Raw genomic sequence first — 15,450 nt, 5'->3', positions numbered from 1 at the left:
CACGATACGTTGGTCTAAATCGTGTTTCTTTGAATGTTTCTTTAGGCCTGTTTTACCCAAAAAGCAATAGTTTGTTTTGCCAACATTTTACACACGCAGCAAAGTTTTTATGGTTATATAATGGAAAATATAATGCAATACTGTATATAAAATCGTGGCTGTCCTTCCAAAGCTCTGATGCCCAAATATGCTGTTTTTTAGGGAATAGAAAAAAACCTGTAGTTTTTAAATTATTAAACAGGTTGGATATCTTCAAAACCCAATGACAAACATAAAGGGTGACTGATAATAATGATTAATGGCAAAATTGGAGACACAAGATTTTAGAAGGACAGCAGCGAAATAGTACATTAGTACTATTCAATAGTATTTCTTAATGTATCATTCTGTATATTTTCAAATATTTGTTGGAAAATGTAACTTGATTATTGATATTATATACTACAAAGATGATAATATTGTACATTATTCAGTGCCTCAAAGGTAACAAACTCTCTTCTTCTCTCTGCTCATATTGTAATTCATTTTCTTAAAAAAAGAAAACACAAAATAAACCAAATGAAAGATTTTGACAAATAGGATTATTTCATTTTTTTTGTAGATATTGCAATGTAGTAAAAATATGAATTTGTGGCAGCCCTAGGTGAAAGCCACTTAAAGCGTTCACCCAGGAATGAAAAATCTGTCATCCTTTAATCACTCTTGTCATTTCAGACCTCTATGGCTTTCCTTCTTCTGCCCGACACAAAAGATATTTTAAAGAATGTTGGTAACCAAACAATTGCGGTACCCATTGACTTGCATTGGTTTTGTGGCCATACAATATAAGTTAATGTGAACCGCCATTCTTCCGTTACCGAAATTCTTCAAAATATCTACTTTTGTGTTCTGCAGAAAATAAGAGGAGGACGAGAGGAGGAATCACTTTAATTCACAGGCATACAAACATCACTTTCTAATCAGTACATCTCACTTCATCCGGGAGTGTTTAATGGTTTGAGTTCCCTTCCGTGTAGATAACCATTTGAATGAAAATGTGATCCTCATGTAAACTAGATTTCATGGCCATAAAGTTTGCATTAGTTCTCAATACTTCACTTCTGACAACCGCTTTATAATTTAAAGCCCTTATTAAAGGCAGTTGTCAATGCAACAATCCATAAATCACTATATTTTCTGTGTAGGGCGGCAATAAAAGCGGTGTCAATGTAAAGCACACGGTCGGCCTGCTGTGTGCATGTGTGGTGTGAAACACAGATTTTAACAGCACCATCTTTGGCCTCTGGCTGGATGCACCGGTCCAATCTAGTCCTAGCAGTTTGGTCGTGAAACGTGGTGCTAACTTGCCCCGGAACTTTGCGATAAAAACGGACGTTTCCGCACCAGATAATCTATCCGTAGTGTTGTTTTTCTCACTTGTTTGATTGGAGCGTTGGTCCCTTTGGTCAGAGATCCCCCTTGAAGTTGGGGTCTAGGTAAATGACTTCCTTGTTCCTGAGCAATCTCTTTGACTTCTGTTGAAAACCAGGTGCCTCGCCTCTGGGCAGAGTTTAAATGCACCCAAAATAAACCTGCATCCTGTAATGATCTGCTCCTCTGGGCTTCTCTTATCCTGATTTATCAGTCAAGACAATTGAATTAGGAGCCAGATGAACGATGCGAGTGCATGTGTAACAGATCCCTGGTGTATTGACCTCATGTGTGTCATATATATTGTTGAGGGAATGTGCTCTAGATAAACTCTGTCTACCCTTATGTGATATAATGTTGACTACCACAAATCATTAAAATTCATGCCTCGGTTGGTGATCTAGTTGGTTTACGGTTACATGTTTGCAAGTGGAGTAAACAAGCCAAATTTCTTAATCTAGTGTTTTTGTTAAAGCATGAATAATTGACTTAAAATGTGAATAATGTGTAAGTTTCATTGCTGGGTTTTTTAAATCAATGTGTATTTTTAGCCAGCCTACTTTCACTGTCATTGCAATTCTTGCTTTTCGTACCGAAGATGGAGTTGAGATTATTTTTGGTGATCATCCACTATTGCCCCAAAAGTTGTTTATAGAGGTTAACTTAACTTAATGATTGATTTATTTTGAATTATATCATCATGATTTATCTGTAATTGTTAATACTGTTTTATTTTTTCTACTGGGTTACTGAATGTACTTACTTAACATGTGCATGTAACAGCTTGATAATCGCCTTTTGTTTACTGGCATGACTATTGATAATGCATTCATATAAAAAGAAAATATTTGTCATAATAAAATGTCATCACAAATAAATTTATTGCACAAGCTTAAATGAATACATAACTTTATTTAAATAAATGCTTTGTCATAACAAAAAAAAGACAAAGGTTAAAAGAGTACATAAATTACAAGTTGAATAAATATTACACAGTGATATTCACTTTTTTTTATAATTTGAGCTTTTTTTTACCTTTTTCCATTTTATTGGTTTTATTAAGAGTTCAAAATGCTGAACATTTTAGAGTCCTCCAGCCACTATTGAGTCTTTCACATGCCGGTTTAAGCCATATTTAGATGGTCAATCATCAAGTCTTATCTCATCCATAAAATAAAAAGAGTAAGAAAGAAAAAACTGTTATGCATTCAGAGACGATAGAAAACCTGTCTTCACTACTGTATTGTAGGCCTATGTTATGAATGCTGTCTACCCGAGTAATGTACGACGATCGGAATCTGATGCAAGAAGAGCACAAAAGCAGCACGCTACATTCTGCCTTTTACACCCGATTATTACAAAGCAGACCGGGGATCTGATTTCGTTCACATTCTCATATCTGACACCCAGACGGGAAACATGTTCAGCCATGAAGCGCGTCGTCTTGAAACGTTCAGTGCTTGAGAAAAACCATCAGGGTTTTCTTTTGCACTTTAATGCGTGACACCGTTTCAACTATTTCAGCCGTCGCGTGCCCTGTGTCGCAGATACGTTTGTGTGGTCCTCTGCTTTCTGTGCCAGCCTGCTTATCAGATTCCGAGAACTCCGGCTGTCCGTCTAAAGAATCTACTGTGATGTGTAGTGTGTTGTGGAAGTGAGGCCCAGCACGAGATCACCGCTTAAGGCCTTCACCCTCCCTCCTGCACCCCGGATATCACTGAGACTTAAGGTGTGTTAAAGGAACAGTACATGCAAAAATAACTTCTTTACTTGCTCTCATGGGGTTAAAACCCCTATGACCTATACTTTTACTACTATGGAGACGTAGGCTTTTTAAAAGTCCCCAAACTTCAATCAAAGTGGTCCATTTTGTCAATGAATCTTTCATTTAAGTCGGATCTTTTAAACCAATCGATAGTTTCCATCATTCGTAATTTTTACATTTATGAATCGTTTCTAAATGTCTCTTTGTGTTGTTTGAAACGTGTAAATGACGAAGTTTTCATTTTTGTGTGACTGTTCCTTTACAAGTAGATGAAGAATAGACTGTGATGGGTTTAACTTGTTTACCCACTGAATGATGATGTGGATTTCAGGCTTGGGCCGCGAAGCCCCTGTCAAAGGTACTCGGGCAGGGTTTCTGTCCGACGCCTGCTCCCGCTTCTATACCTGAACTGAGATTCACTTTTCCTCTTAAAGAGACGGCATCAAATGTGTGGCAAGGTAAACAATTAAGTGCAAGCTGCTTATTTTAATATGGAGGGGGCATTCAGCATAGATCAGAACCTAAATTATGCTGACTACTGATTTCGCCCTGCGGTGACAGACACCTTTAAGGCTAAATGTGCAATAACAGAGACGACTTTGCCTCTTCGACGTACTCGACGTGAACCCTGACCTCTCTTTTCTGCTACCTATGTTTTACGAGAGCCATTCTTATTTTAAACGTGCCGTGGTTACATTCTGCAGACCTGTGATGCTTTTATTCTATCAACTTTTTTACGGCCCCCTCCCAGCTGTCAAAAAACGTGATCATTCGGGCCCTGAAATGAGATCCGGACGGACTCATGGTGGCAGGCGATGGCTTTGCTCGATCATCAAGAGCTGTAAGTATCCCTGTTTTGCGTATAGCTTGAAATAAGTCATTGAAAACACTCTAGTCGGAAATGACACACATTTGCAGTCTCTGTCAGATCAAACGTCAGCTTATTCGTAAAGAGAAATAACAGTAAATGAGCTAGCACTTGCTGGAGCCGTTCGTGATTAACGTCTCCCCTATCTGAGCCTAACCACAGGGATTTTTGATAGCTGCTTGACGTGAGTCAAGTGAGTTTTTATGTCTGATCCGCTTCTCGATTGGAACGCAATTGAGGTCCTTTGTTGACATCAAAAGGTTCGCCTGTTTTTGTCCCCTTGGCTATTGTGTAACGTTCACGTAACCATTCAAATGTATTTGCATGTAGAAAAGGCACTGAGACTCGCACACCGAAACTCACAGGAAGTGATGCGTTAAACGACTCCGCAGGACATTGAACTTCAGCCTCCTTCGAGATACAGAAATGTGACAAATAACAAAAGAAAACGTCCAGTCTTTTGCTGGCCTGAATAAGCGAACAGGGCTATTACTGATTGGTGAACAGTCAGAGTGGGCGGAGCTTAGAAAGTGGTCAGACCTGCATTCAAATGACCGAGTTGTGGAACTATGCAAATTGACAATATGCTAAAGACACAACTCCTCGCCTAGGCACCAAATCGTGGTGGTTATTTGTTAAAGATAACAAGAAACAAGACAGGAACAACAACAACAACAAAAATAGAAATAAAATAAAACACATTCAATATTCTAAAGGTAATATTTTCAAAGTTTTTTCAGTGAAACCACATAGTCAAGGAACATGGCTCATAAACGGACCGTCAATACCTCAATGAATTCAAAGGAAACAGAGTTTAAGTCAAAGTTAATCGTACGGGAAAAAAGGTATCATTACAGAGAAAGAAACGACTGCTTTGCACGGTGAACATCCATCAAACACAAATGCCGGAAGCGTTTAGGGGTTACAGCATCTGCCTCAATTTGAACTTTAACCAGATGCCATTATATGTGAAAACTCCAGAGTGGCCTGGCCTGTCTTTTTCTCTTTTTATCTAGACATGGGCAGAGTGAGGAGATTTGAGACGGGACGTCGGTCAGGACCGCTCGGCTCACCCGTGTAAATGTGCACGGCTGCATCTGTTTACATAGGCACGTTTGGCGTGTTGGGTATGCTCTACACATAAGTCATAAAGCCACTGAAACAGATTTGTCTAATGGGTTTTCAGCGTGTTCGGGGAGGGATGCGTCACAAAAAGGCATTGTTTTTTTGAAAGCTATCGCCGTATCGGCCACACGCACACATGCTCACGCACGAATACACTGAATTTGGTGAAGTTACACATTTCCAAGCAGTATTCCCATTAAGTGCTTTGACAGGACCGAGAAAAAAACAGGTAGGGATTGTGCTATCAATCTCTACCGTATGCGTTTCCCTTTATCTTTCGGAAAACCAACGAAAATTGTGTTTTTCTTCCAATAGTGAGAGTTCCTGCTATATCATGTGATACCTGTGATACCAAAAGATGTAAAAGACCAAGATAGCCCTGTTAATGTTTAACATGCCGTATATTCCTTTTTTTTTTGTTTTATGTTAACTTTAAACAAAACCGTACGGTGCTCCAACCCCAGCTTCTATAAAAATATATAATCGTATGTATATATTTTTAACAATTTTTGCCAGGACTCCTCTGATTGGCCGAGTCCAGATTTTAGAGATGTGCGCTCAGTCAAAACGATTCCCGTGGTTTTTCCGATTGTTCGTATTTCTAATAGTCGTTGCGTTTTTGTTTTCTTTGTTTTGCTTCAAAATCTCAGCGTGACTGGCGGTGGATTGGTAGGCAGGAAAAGGAGGTGGGCCCTAGGTCTGGTGATCGGGGTGGCTCGAATTCTCACTCGTTGTTGTTGCTGTTTTCCAGATCCTTGCACTGGATGTTGCCGCCGCTGTAGTCGGTGCCGGGCAGCTGCGCGCCGTATTTGTCCACGCACCAGCAGATGCCTCGCTTCCGGCCACGGGATGGTTTGCACTGCGGGGTGCAGAAGAGAAAAAGGGTCATGTTGCCGTTTTAAGCACACAAACGCTTTGTTGATTATATTATCGTCCAATTTACACCGGCTTTGAAGGAAGCTCACGCAATCGTATATTTACAACCAAAAGTGCATTGAAAATCACAAAGCATGCGTAAAAGCATCGTTTTTGGAAACCAAACAAGGACGAGTTGGGATGCGAAACGAAGAAGAAACATTTAAGATCCTGCATTATTTCTAGGTCACTTATCAAATGTATGCAAATTTGTGACCATGTTAGTTCCTTTGTACAAAAGGTCAGATTTCCTTTCTTCTATTGAAGCATACAAGATTCTTTGGAACATTCTCAAATCATGCTGGGACAACATGGATCAGCGAGTTTTGCACAAACTTCCCATGCCAGCGCATGCTGTTATTAAAGCGACTGGGGAAAAACACTGAGAAATGCTGAAATCCATTTGAGTGAACTTTTTACTCGATACAGTGTGCCAATAATACGAAATACAACAACAAATGTTGATGAGAAAAGAATGCATATCATTTTCAGTAGTGATCTCAGACGTTTAGAATCCATTGCATTTATATTGTATTACAGACTCTTTTCTTTTGAACTTAATGTGAAGCTGTTCTTGCACTGGATAAATAGTTTTTTTCATTAAACATATCAAATAATCCTGTAGTCTGTTTTGTTTCTATGTTTTAATAGAAATTAACTTTATAAAGATTGCATGTGCTGTTATGTATGATTTTGAGTCAAGAGTTGTACCTGTTTACGCTTGAAGAATCCCTTTCTGTCACAGTTGGGAAGGTAAAGGGAAAGAGCCATGATGCGGGAAGTGTCTTTCATACTTTGAATAGTTCCGTCCAGCTTCCTCCTGCAGGGACCCTGGAAAACAAACCCAAGGAACGTTACATCGTCTCCTCACGTGTTAACAATCCGTTTAACTGCTGCTGCGATGCACAACTTACAAATTCTGGCTCGTGCTTGTCGATGGGATTAGGCGAGTAGTCCAAATGGCCCACGAAGCGATGCTTCTCCATCTGTTTCTTCTTGTCCTTGCGAACTGCTGCGTTTTTCTTGTTGTTGATCACGTCTGGTTTGGGATAAAGGGGAATTTTAGGAGGCTGGTCTTCCGTTGTTTCTGCTTTTGCTGTATCATCATGCTCGATAGACTCATGATCTAGACGACACAAAGAGAATCAAACGAGTGTTTTTAACGGAATATAGAAAATGGCACCAATAAATATTTGTCTAATAAGTCGATTTTGAGGAAATTTTTAGTGGTGAAAGACCGACGGTGTTTTGGGTGGACGCCAGAGCTTTGCCATGCAACTTTTTAGTACAGTATGTTGCTATGTGGTTGTTAGGGTGTTGCTAGTTGGTTAATTTAAAATGGCTATTCTGGGGCAGTTTGCTTAAACTGCTTGGAGTTAGTTTTCAAATTATTTTTCTTTGAAACTGGTCATAATTCATAAAGTCAGTCACATAAAAAGGTAGTCTGGTCCAATTAAAAGTAGGACTTGTAGGTCCCAACTAATTGCTATTTATTGGGACTAGTTGTTAAGACACATTTTTAACTTAGCTTATGTTTATGCAACGGGGCCCGGGTCTGTTGTTATGCCCTATGAACCTCTTTTAACGTAAACCAATCATTTCTTTACCCTCTTTTCTATCCACCAGGTGAAATTTACTGTATGATCACCATTCTTCAACAGGACACACAAAGCTGTTTCGCAAACAATGTATAATGAATCATGTTTCAGCAAATACGTTGGCTGTTTTAAACAGATTGCCAATCAACTTTTATTTATGAAATCATGTCAAGAAAACCTTGTTGGCAGATGTTAACACACTTCTCTAGTAACCTGAGGCGTTAACAAAGCAACTGTTTTGCCACCAAATGTCTCTAACAGGTGATGGGACACCCCCCACCATTAAGTTGCTGTAAATGGCCCATAGTTAAGCCAATGAACTACATGACTTCACTTTATCACCCTACACGACCAAACTTGGAAAGTCAGGCCTACGTTGAATTACCAATCAAAATCCCAATTTCTGCTCCATGCTAGGTTAGGGTGCAAAGTAATGTCAGTCTATTATTTTATAGTAAAATGTATTTCGATCCAAATCCTAAAGACAGAATGTCCTTCTACTCTAAACTAACCACCCTTTGTATATGAAAAAGTTTACAGTCAAATAAAATTTCATTTTGCACTGCATGACTACAGGAGTTTGCAGTGAGACCGGAAACCACCTATAAAAGGATCTTTATTGGCTCAAAGCCGTACTTGGAAAACTTTGAAGTCAGAAGAACCATAACACCATGGCAACCACAAGCTCTTGTTCCACAAGTATCTAATAGCAGGTAGTAACTGTCACCATGTGTTCAGGGAAGAGATACTGTGGAACAAAGTATATATGCTTCAAACTCAGTGGGATGCATGGCTATAACTTCAACTGATCATTGGCTATTACAGTGTCTACCCACTACAAATCAAACGCTATTGGATAAAGCAAAAGCTACCAACATGCATATATAATGCATTTGGTTCGGTTTACAAAATGCATGGTTACCAAGATGTAGAATATGTAAATAATTTGTAAATATAAACTCAACATACTGTAACAAAATATATGTCACGGTGACCATTGGTGTATTATCATATTGCTTTTGTCGCTGTTTTATTGCTTAACAGATGAGCAACAGACATACAGGGTAGTGCCTGAGCATCGGTGCCGTCGGGTTGCCAAGTATTTCTGCAGCTCTAGCCAAGAGGGCATTATCAGACAGATGAGGCAGCCAGCAGAAATGATTGAGATAGCTGCCCTCATAGTTCCCCGAGGTCCCAGGGCTTCACATGGCTGCGGACCGGGCCATAGTGTTCTGAGCCGGCTGGTGGTGAAAGACTCTGTCTGACCTGGAGACGCACGGGGCGGGTGCCCGCTCATTACAGGAATTGGCTTCCTGGCTTCTGAGGTTACAATCAGAGCATGGGCCGTCTCTTTGAAATCTATCCCGCAACCCATGACTTGGCAGACTGAAATTTCTGTACAGATTTCTCAGCAGGTTTGAGCCACCGAATTTGAGATCTTGTAGGGCTTAAGGGATGTGCAAAACGACATATTTTCCAAATTAATCAGTCTTAATGATGCCCTGTATAGTTTCGGGTTCGTCTGAACCGGATAGGGGTTGCGTTTCTTGGCATTCTTGCATTCAAGAACAGCCAGATGGACGTAATGGTCCCTCTTGTATATCTTATATAAGTATTTTAAGGGTATATATATGGAACGGTTTATAGTTGAACAGCGTGGAGATCAGTCTCCTTTCTCCCAAAAATATTTATATGAATAATTGTACTATTATATATATTGTATTATTGATTTTCGTTTGATTTTCTAAAAACTAAACTTCCTTCATCAGATGTGAACTAGTGAAGGTCAAAAAGCTTATTGTACAAAACAGAACATTTTAAAACCTTTAAAAAAAATGATTCTATATAAGTTTTTGGTTATTGAACATCAACATCCAAAATGAACTGTAAAGCCTTGTTTCAATCTATTCAGACTTTTCGCAGGGAAGACCAGAATCAGTTTTTCCTTGCTCCTGGTCCCCAGCTTGTAAAGGTTTAGTGGCTCTGTGTTTAACATCTGACAAACTGCCAGGATCCTGGAGCTTTTCCAGACCAGACGTACAGTATCACATGTGGCTGTCTCTCTTCTTGGGCTTGCAAAACTTTTCATTAAGATACAGGGATCTGAGCCTGGCCAAAGGAGATGCATCCGATAGGGCTCCGTTTAATAATTTACATGTGCGCCGGGCCATTATACTTCATGAATATCCTCGTTATTTTTACAGCCCAGAGGCGGATGATGAAAGCGAGTCCCTTTTTGGTCGTTCTGTCCGAATTTACTGCCGAGCACGCGTGTGAGGGCTTGTGACCGGACAGAAAGCACCTAGCGCATGTGATGTATTTTGTTCCCTTATTGAATAATCAGCACGCAGAACAGTTGGGTTCCCGAGATGACTATCTATTGTTATAAATTTAGACGTGGTCTGCTTTGAAAGTCACTCTTAAAGTGAGCTTTCTTTGTCTCGGCCTTCATTGCTCTGTTCATGTCACAAACCAACCATGGCATCCCTGGATAGATTCCACTGCTAAATATTTAAAGCTTGGACTCGGTCCACGCCGTGTTGGGCCACAGCAGCAAAGCAGTATGTTACTCAAACTACAGAGGCTGCCAGAAAAAGACGAAGTCGATCGAAACTGCACAAATCTACAAAATAGAGAATGTGAACTTTTGTGTGCACTAGTTAATGCTAAAATAAACTATTGCAAGCTATGAAATGACATTAAGAGCTCAGCGACAGTTCTTTTTGTGCGCATGGATGAAAGTTTCCATGTTGTAATGTGCTATCGGTTACATCCAAGAAAACAGCCACATAACTTATTATTCACACAGGTCCCTTATAAATCAGGACAAAGCAAACTGATGACACCTGTCCGTGGCCTTCACGCTCAAAGCACATGTGTGCGCATCTTCATCACCTGGCTGGTCGTGTCTTGTGTCATCAAAACTGGGAAACAAAAGAGAGCACAAAAATCTACTTTTGCACTAAATGATTCTGTGTGTTTCATATTTATTAAAAAAGAAGACGCTGCTTGAAGAAGCCCAACAACTTAGATACTGTAGGCTCTACGGGTTTTAAACTGACTCCATGGTGTGTGAACCAATGGAGATCAGGTCAAGATGATAAAATTAAACAGTCTAAAAATGGTGCTTTTCCAGTCCCAATTTATAATAAATATTATTACATTTCTTTCGCAAGATCACCATACAGTATATCAGATGTGTACACAAACCATTTTCCATTGAATTTCCAGCAAAAGCATATCATGATATACCATTACTGTGATATACAGTAAGATTTTGGTAATACCGCCCAGCTCTGGTTAAAAGTAGTTTTGTTACGCCTCAAGGGCGTGTTCTTCGGCGAATGAGCTTTATCTTTACCGTTAAAAACCCGGCTATCCTACACGAGCCAAATTTCCGTCCAAGCTCATGAGATCATATATTCTGTGTCCACGCTGCCAGGCAGCGTTATTTTCCACCATCCTCAACGACAACAGCTGCTTATGACAAGCTGGTTGTAACAATAGCAACACAACTACTGAAAAGCAGCATCGTTGGCATGCGCTGCAGCCTCTCCGTCCCCTTGAGAATCCTGCGAGGCACAAAAAACTAAGGCAGCGACTTGAAACCACATCTGAACCTGTGCTGCAGGCAAGAAATTAGGCACCTTTTGTTCTCCTTCCCTGCAGAAACGTGACACTGCGTCTCCCCCTCCAACCCCCCAAAGCACATGACAAGAGGTTTCAACAGGTTGGAGTCATCAGCCAAAACCACACGGCGCAGCCCTGCCGTCTGCCCTGAATCGAAACGTTTCGTTTTCGAAACAAATACGCATTAAATCCATCGTTTGTGCGCGAGGCCTTCTCGTGTCCTTACGGTTTCGGTCAGCCAAACACATGTTCCTGTTTAGGACGGGCCCAGCTTGAGGATGTCACGTTTCTGACGGAGATGAGACTACTGTGCAAGTTGATTTTCTCCCCAGCTGCTGCTCACTAGCCTTCCAGGTGCCTGTGACAAATACACCCTGCACACATTGCTGTAAAACTTTGCTGGGAGTCATTCAAGAGTACCGAAATAGCAAAGGAAAATGACGAGGACAATTAAGAGCTGGGCATTGTTTTTAAAAATTGCATGAGAACTATTCAAGCGCTTTCAACTTAGTGAAGCAATGCGTATGTTTCAATGTCAGTCCGATGATGCAATGTTTCTGTGAGTTTGGCCTGTGGCACAATATAAATGTGAGATGACAAACAAGCAACGGTAGAGCGACTGCGTTCCATTCCCTTGTAATGGTTGTTTAGTTACGGATAGTCTCTAGTGGGTTTAATCAAATAAATACATCAGCGATACAGAAGTAACCGAATACAACAGCCAAGCTTCTGATTCATTCTTTTTGGCCCGCTCGAGAGTTTTTAATGGTATGTTTGTTTATTTGCAAGTCAAGCTTTTGAGATTTGAAGCGTGCAATTTGGAGAAATCAATCTGGGAGAACACGGCCTAAAATTCCTTAACATGCTTGATGGGCAAGGAGCCTATAGTCACGTAATCGTATCTGTTGCCAGTGGTATCCATGCTCCACACGGCACACATCATGTTTGATTAGAAAGTCTCCCTTGTATCCGTTGGCAAATTTGCAGTATTTGTCAATCTCAACATAAATGGAGCGGAATAATAATCTGGATTCACCTGATGAATAAAAAATGCATAACCTGGGAGCGACAGCGTAATGAAGGTAAAACAGCATATGCACACTGATGTTAAATATAACTCATACTTCTTTTCTAGCGTTTGCAATTTCATGTTCATGGCATAAAATGAATTGGTACACAGACATGAGCTAAATGTTCTGGAAGAAGCCTGACCTCTCTCTTTCGCTCCCACCTCTCTGTCTGTCCTGCCCCGCTAGTAAACCCAGGCTGTAACCAAATACCAGGGTAGGCTGGAAACTGTTCCCTCCACGCTTTAGGGACAGCTCTTGACAGATCGTCTCCAAAGACATTCTGCTGAATCACAAGAGACCAAGGCAGCAATAACACTCATCAGACGAGTGTAAATACTAGGACAAACAGGTTTTTGATGTGCACCTGTGCGCGAGGGGGTTGTATTTGTGTGCACACACGGTCACGGTAAAAGGCTCGCCGTCTGCCTGTTTCAAAGAATGTGTGCAGTCCCGCCGTCTTCACTATATTTGGAACAATGCGAGCAGAATCGAGCGAATTCCTCGCTCTTGCTGTTTCATGCATTGATGTTGCCTAAAGGAAGATGGGGGCTGGGAGACTCACCCATTACAGCTGACTATTGAAAAAAGCTCTGTAACGCTACAGTGTGTTCTTGTTCCTCTACCCTCACTAGTAAAGAATTGTGTTAATAGCACAAAAGTTGTGGATTGGATTTCCTGGGAACACACAAACGGATTAAATGTAGCATTTGATTGTAAAATTTGGCCAAATGTACAAATGTGTAAACATAAACTTGCCTTGAACGATTGCTCTTCGAGACCTGTAAAACCATCTCATTTGGAGAACACAGTGGGTTTACCACATAGCTTGGCTAGATACACCACAGCTACCCTTCTACCCTCGGATTTAATCTTTGAACAGTAATCTGACCCTCACAACACCACCCACAGACACAGACCTAAATTCAGAGCAACATAGAAACTGTTCGACTGAGAATACCACGCAGGCGTTGGTGTGCTCCACCTGTGCTATAAAACATTGTACGCATCTCAGAATGAGGAGAGGTGTGATCCTAATATATGTCGACATCATATCAAACGAAACCCTTTACAGTGTAAACATCAACCAAGCATGCACAGAGAGAAAATTATTTTGCATTTTTAAAGCAAAGGTAGAAAGAGAAAATCTGCGTTAAACACGTAAAGGTTGGAATCTTCGCTCAATCTTTTAATCACGTTTCGTATGGTACTGCGATGTCAAAACTGCATGCAGAAACCGCATCGGAATTCAACATTGCGCACAGAATTACAAGTGCGCACGGCGGAATTCACTGCGCGCAGAAATGTTCAGGAGAAGTTGCATCTTTGTAATAAACAACTTCCATATACGCAGCAACGTATAAAGCCTTTGCTGTTATTAAAACATGGTTGTGGGTACGATTCCCAGGGCACTTATACTGATAAAGTGTACACCTAAGTAGCTTCTGATAAAAGAATGTGACATCGGCGTAAAATGCATACATGGTAACGCACTGGCTTTCAAAGAGACACCGAGATACACTTCTCTTTCCAAAGCACTTACCGATGGGTGGTTGCGATGGTTTGTATCCTTTCTCGTTCGTACACACTCCCCTGCCGTGCAACAGGGCGTGAAGCGGCTTCTCTTCTCCGCTCCGCGGTAGGCAGCGCAGCCCGTGAGTGCACGTACTGGTGTAGACACCGCACGCCTGACCCTCCGCCAAAGCGCAAGTACGGCAGCAGCCGCAGCCGGGCTCCTTAACCAGCTGACAACCCACCGGCACCGGAGGACACATGGATAACGCCTTCTGATCGCAAGGCTCGCACGGCACATACGAGCCAAAGCTGATGGACAAAGCCGTGAGAAATGTAACCAGCACGACTAGAAACATGTCTCTTTTCTGTTCTTCAAAGTGTGAATAAGCTCCGGTGAAAAAAACGGGGACTAAATATGTGCGCAAATAAGCGATCGTCTAAGGACGGTCATCGGGTTTTAAATGCAAATTAGGAACTCTGAAAAGTCCGCCTGCAAAAGTACAGCACAGGTCGGGATCTTTTGAAAAAAAAGAAGAAGAAATAAGTCTTTTAAAAATATATCAAGAATCCGTTGATTACTTTTTCAGATTAAAAATGAGACACTGGGGTATCGTCTTTGATTAGTCCAGTGCTGCCCGGTTACAGTTTGTGCGCGGTTCGGTTGTAATGAAATTCTGGACTTTGTGAATCCAAAACCACTTTCCCCTCTGCAGAAGTTTTCGGAGCCGACTGATCAACTTGAGTGCAGCGCTTGCCTTTTTAAAAAGAGCCAAACCCAAACCCCTAACTATGAATAAGCCAAACAGCGGTAAAGGGAGGCGCACTTGCCAGACCCTGGCGCTGCGCCAGCGCCTTTCCCCCCCTCGGCAATAGGATCAGCCTTTCACGCCGATGATGCCAAGATCGCAGAGCAAAACACAACGAAAATCCTTAGGAAAACAGTCGTATTTTATTCCCATGCAAAATCGAAGACATCCTCCTCTGTGTGCACTTTGGGAAGTTGTTGTCTTTCTGGTTAAGAGCGTCACGAAGCCCCAGTTTAGTGGATCTGTGAAAGATTTAATGCGTCATATGGAAACAAGGCTACATGATAGGGAGGCAATGATAGGCGACATGCCCTGTGGAAAATGCAAACAATAGAGCAAGATTAGGATCGCGCTGGTGACAGACACCATTGCGTTACTGCGCAAAGACAAATCGGGATAAAGCTTTATTAGCAGCGCGCACAAATGTACTGTGTGTGCGAAAGCGCATCAATGCGCTCCGCAATTAAAACCAGCTGAGGTGTGCGGTGAATGATGTGGTACATGGTTAAAATCTCGTTTTTTTCTGCATGCAAAGAGACTTTCCTAAGCCCTAATGAGCTTTTCCTCGAACAGCCAAGTCTTGGTTTGACTTTTAAAAACAGTGGTGTTGGTTAAAGTTTAAGAATGGCTACCTACACGCACCTGCTCAGTTAGTTATTTTTCACTTGGGTTAGGATGATATTTGAGCACGTTTTATTCGTGCTGATCGCTTACTGTCCACTAAAAAGAGCCGCACTTCTCTTTACTTCTG

At 41.3% G+C, this 15,450-nt stretch overlaps 1 protein-coding gene across 2 annotated transcripts; it reads right to left on the bottom strand.

Annotated features, from left to right (window-relative positions):
* Positions 1–2,302: 2,302 nt before the first annotated feature.
* igfbp5b (insulin-like growth factor binding protein 5b) lies at positions 2,303–14,889 on the bottom strand. Of its 2 annotated transcripts, none has more exons than XM_056754223.1 (4): positions 13,922–14,889; positions 6,998–7,122; positions 6,795–6,914; positions 2,303–6,027 (listed from the first exon to the last, which is right to left on the bottom strand). In XM_056754223.1, exons 1-4 carry the CDS (start codon positions 14,247–14,249, stop codon positions 5,893–5,895), a joined length of 708 nt encoding a protein of 235 aa, XP_056610201.1. In that variant the 5' UTR covers positions 14,250–14,889; the 3' UTR covers positions 2,303–5,892. The 2 variants fall into 2 exon arrangements, with proteins under 2 accessions (XP_056610201.1, XP_056610200.1); XM_056754222.1 differs by having other exon boundaries at positions 6,998–7,209; positions 13,922–14,883.
* Between the last annotated feature and the right edge of the window lie 561 nt (positions 14,890–15,450).

This window comes from Triplophysa dalaica, chromosome 8, assembly GCF_015846415.1.
Source record: "Triplophysa dalaica isolate WHDGS20190420 chromosome 8, ASM1584641v1, whole genome shotgun sequence".
Taxonomy (NCBI): domain Eukaryota; kingdom Metazoa; phylum Chordata; class Actinopteri; order Cypriniformes; family Nemacheilidae; genus Triplophysa; species Triplophysa dalaica.
This window is presented reverse-complemented; position numbering and strand designations above follow the sequence as displayed.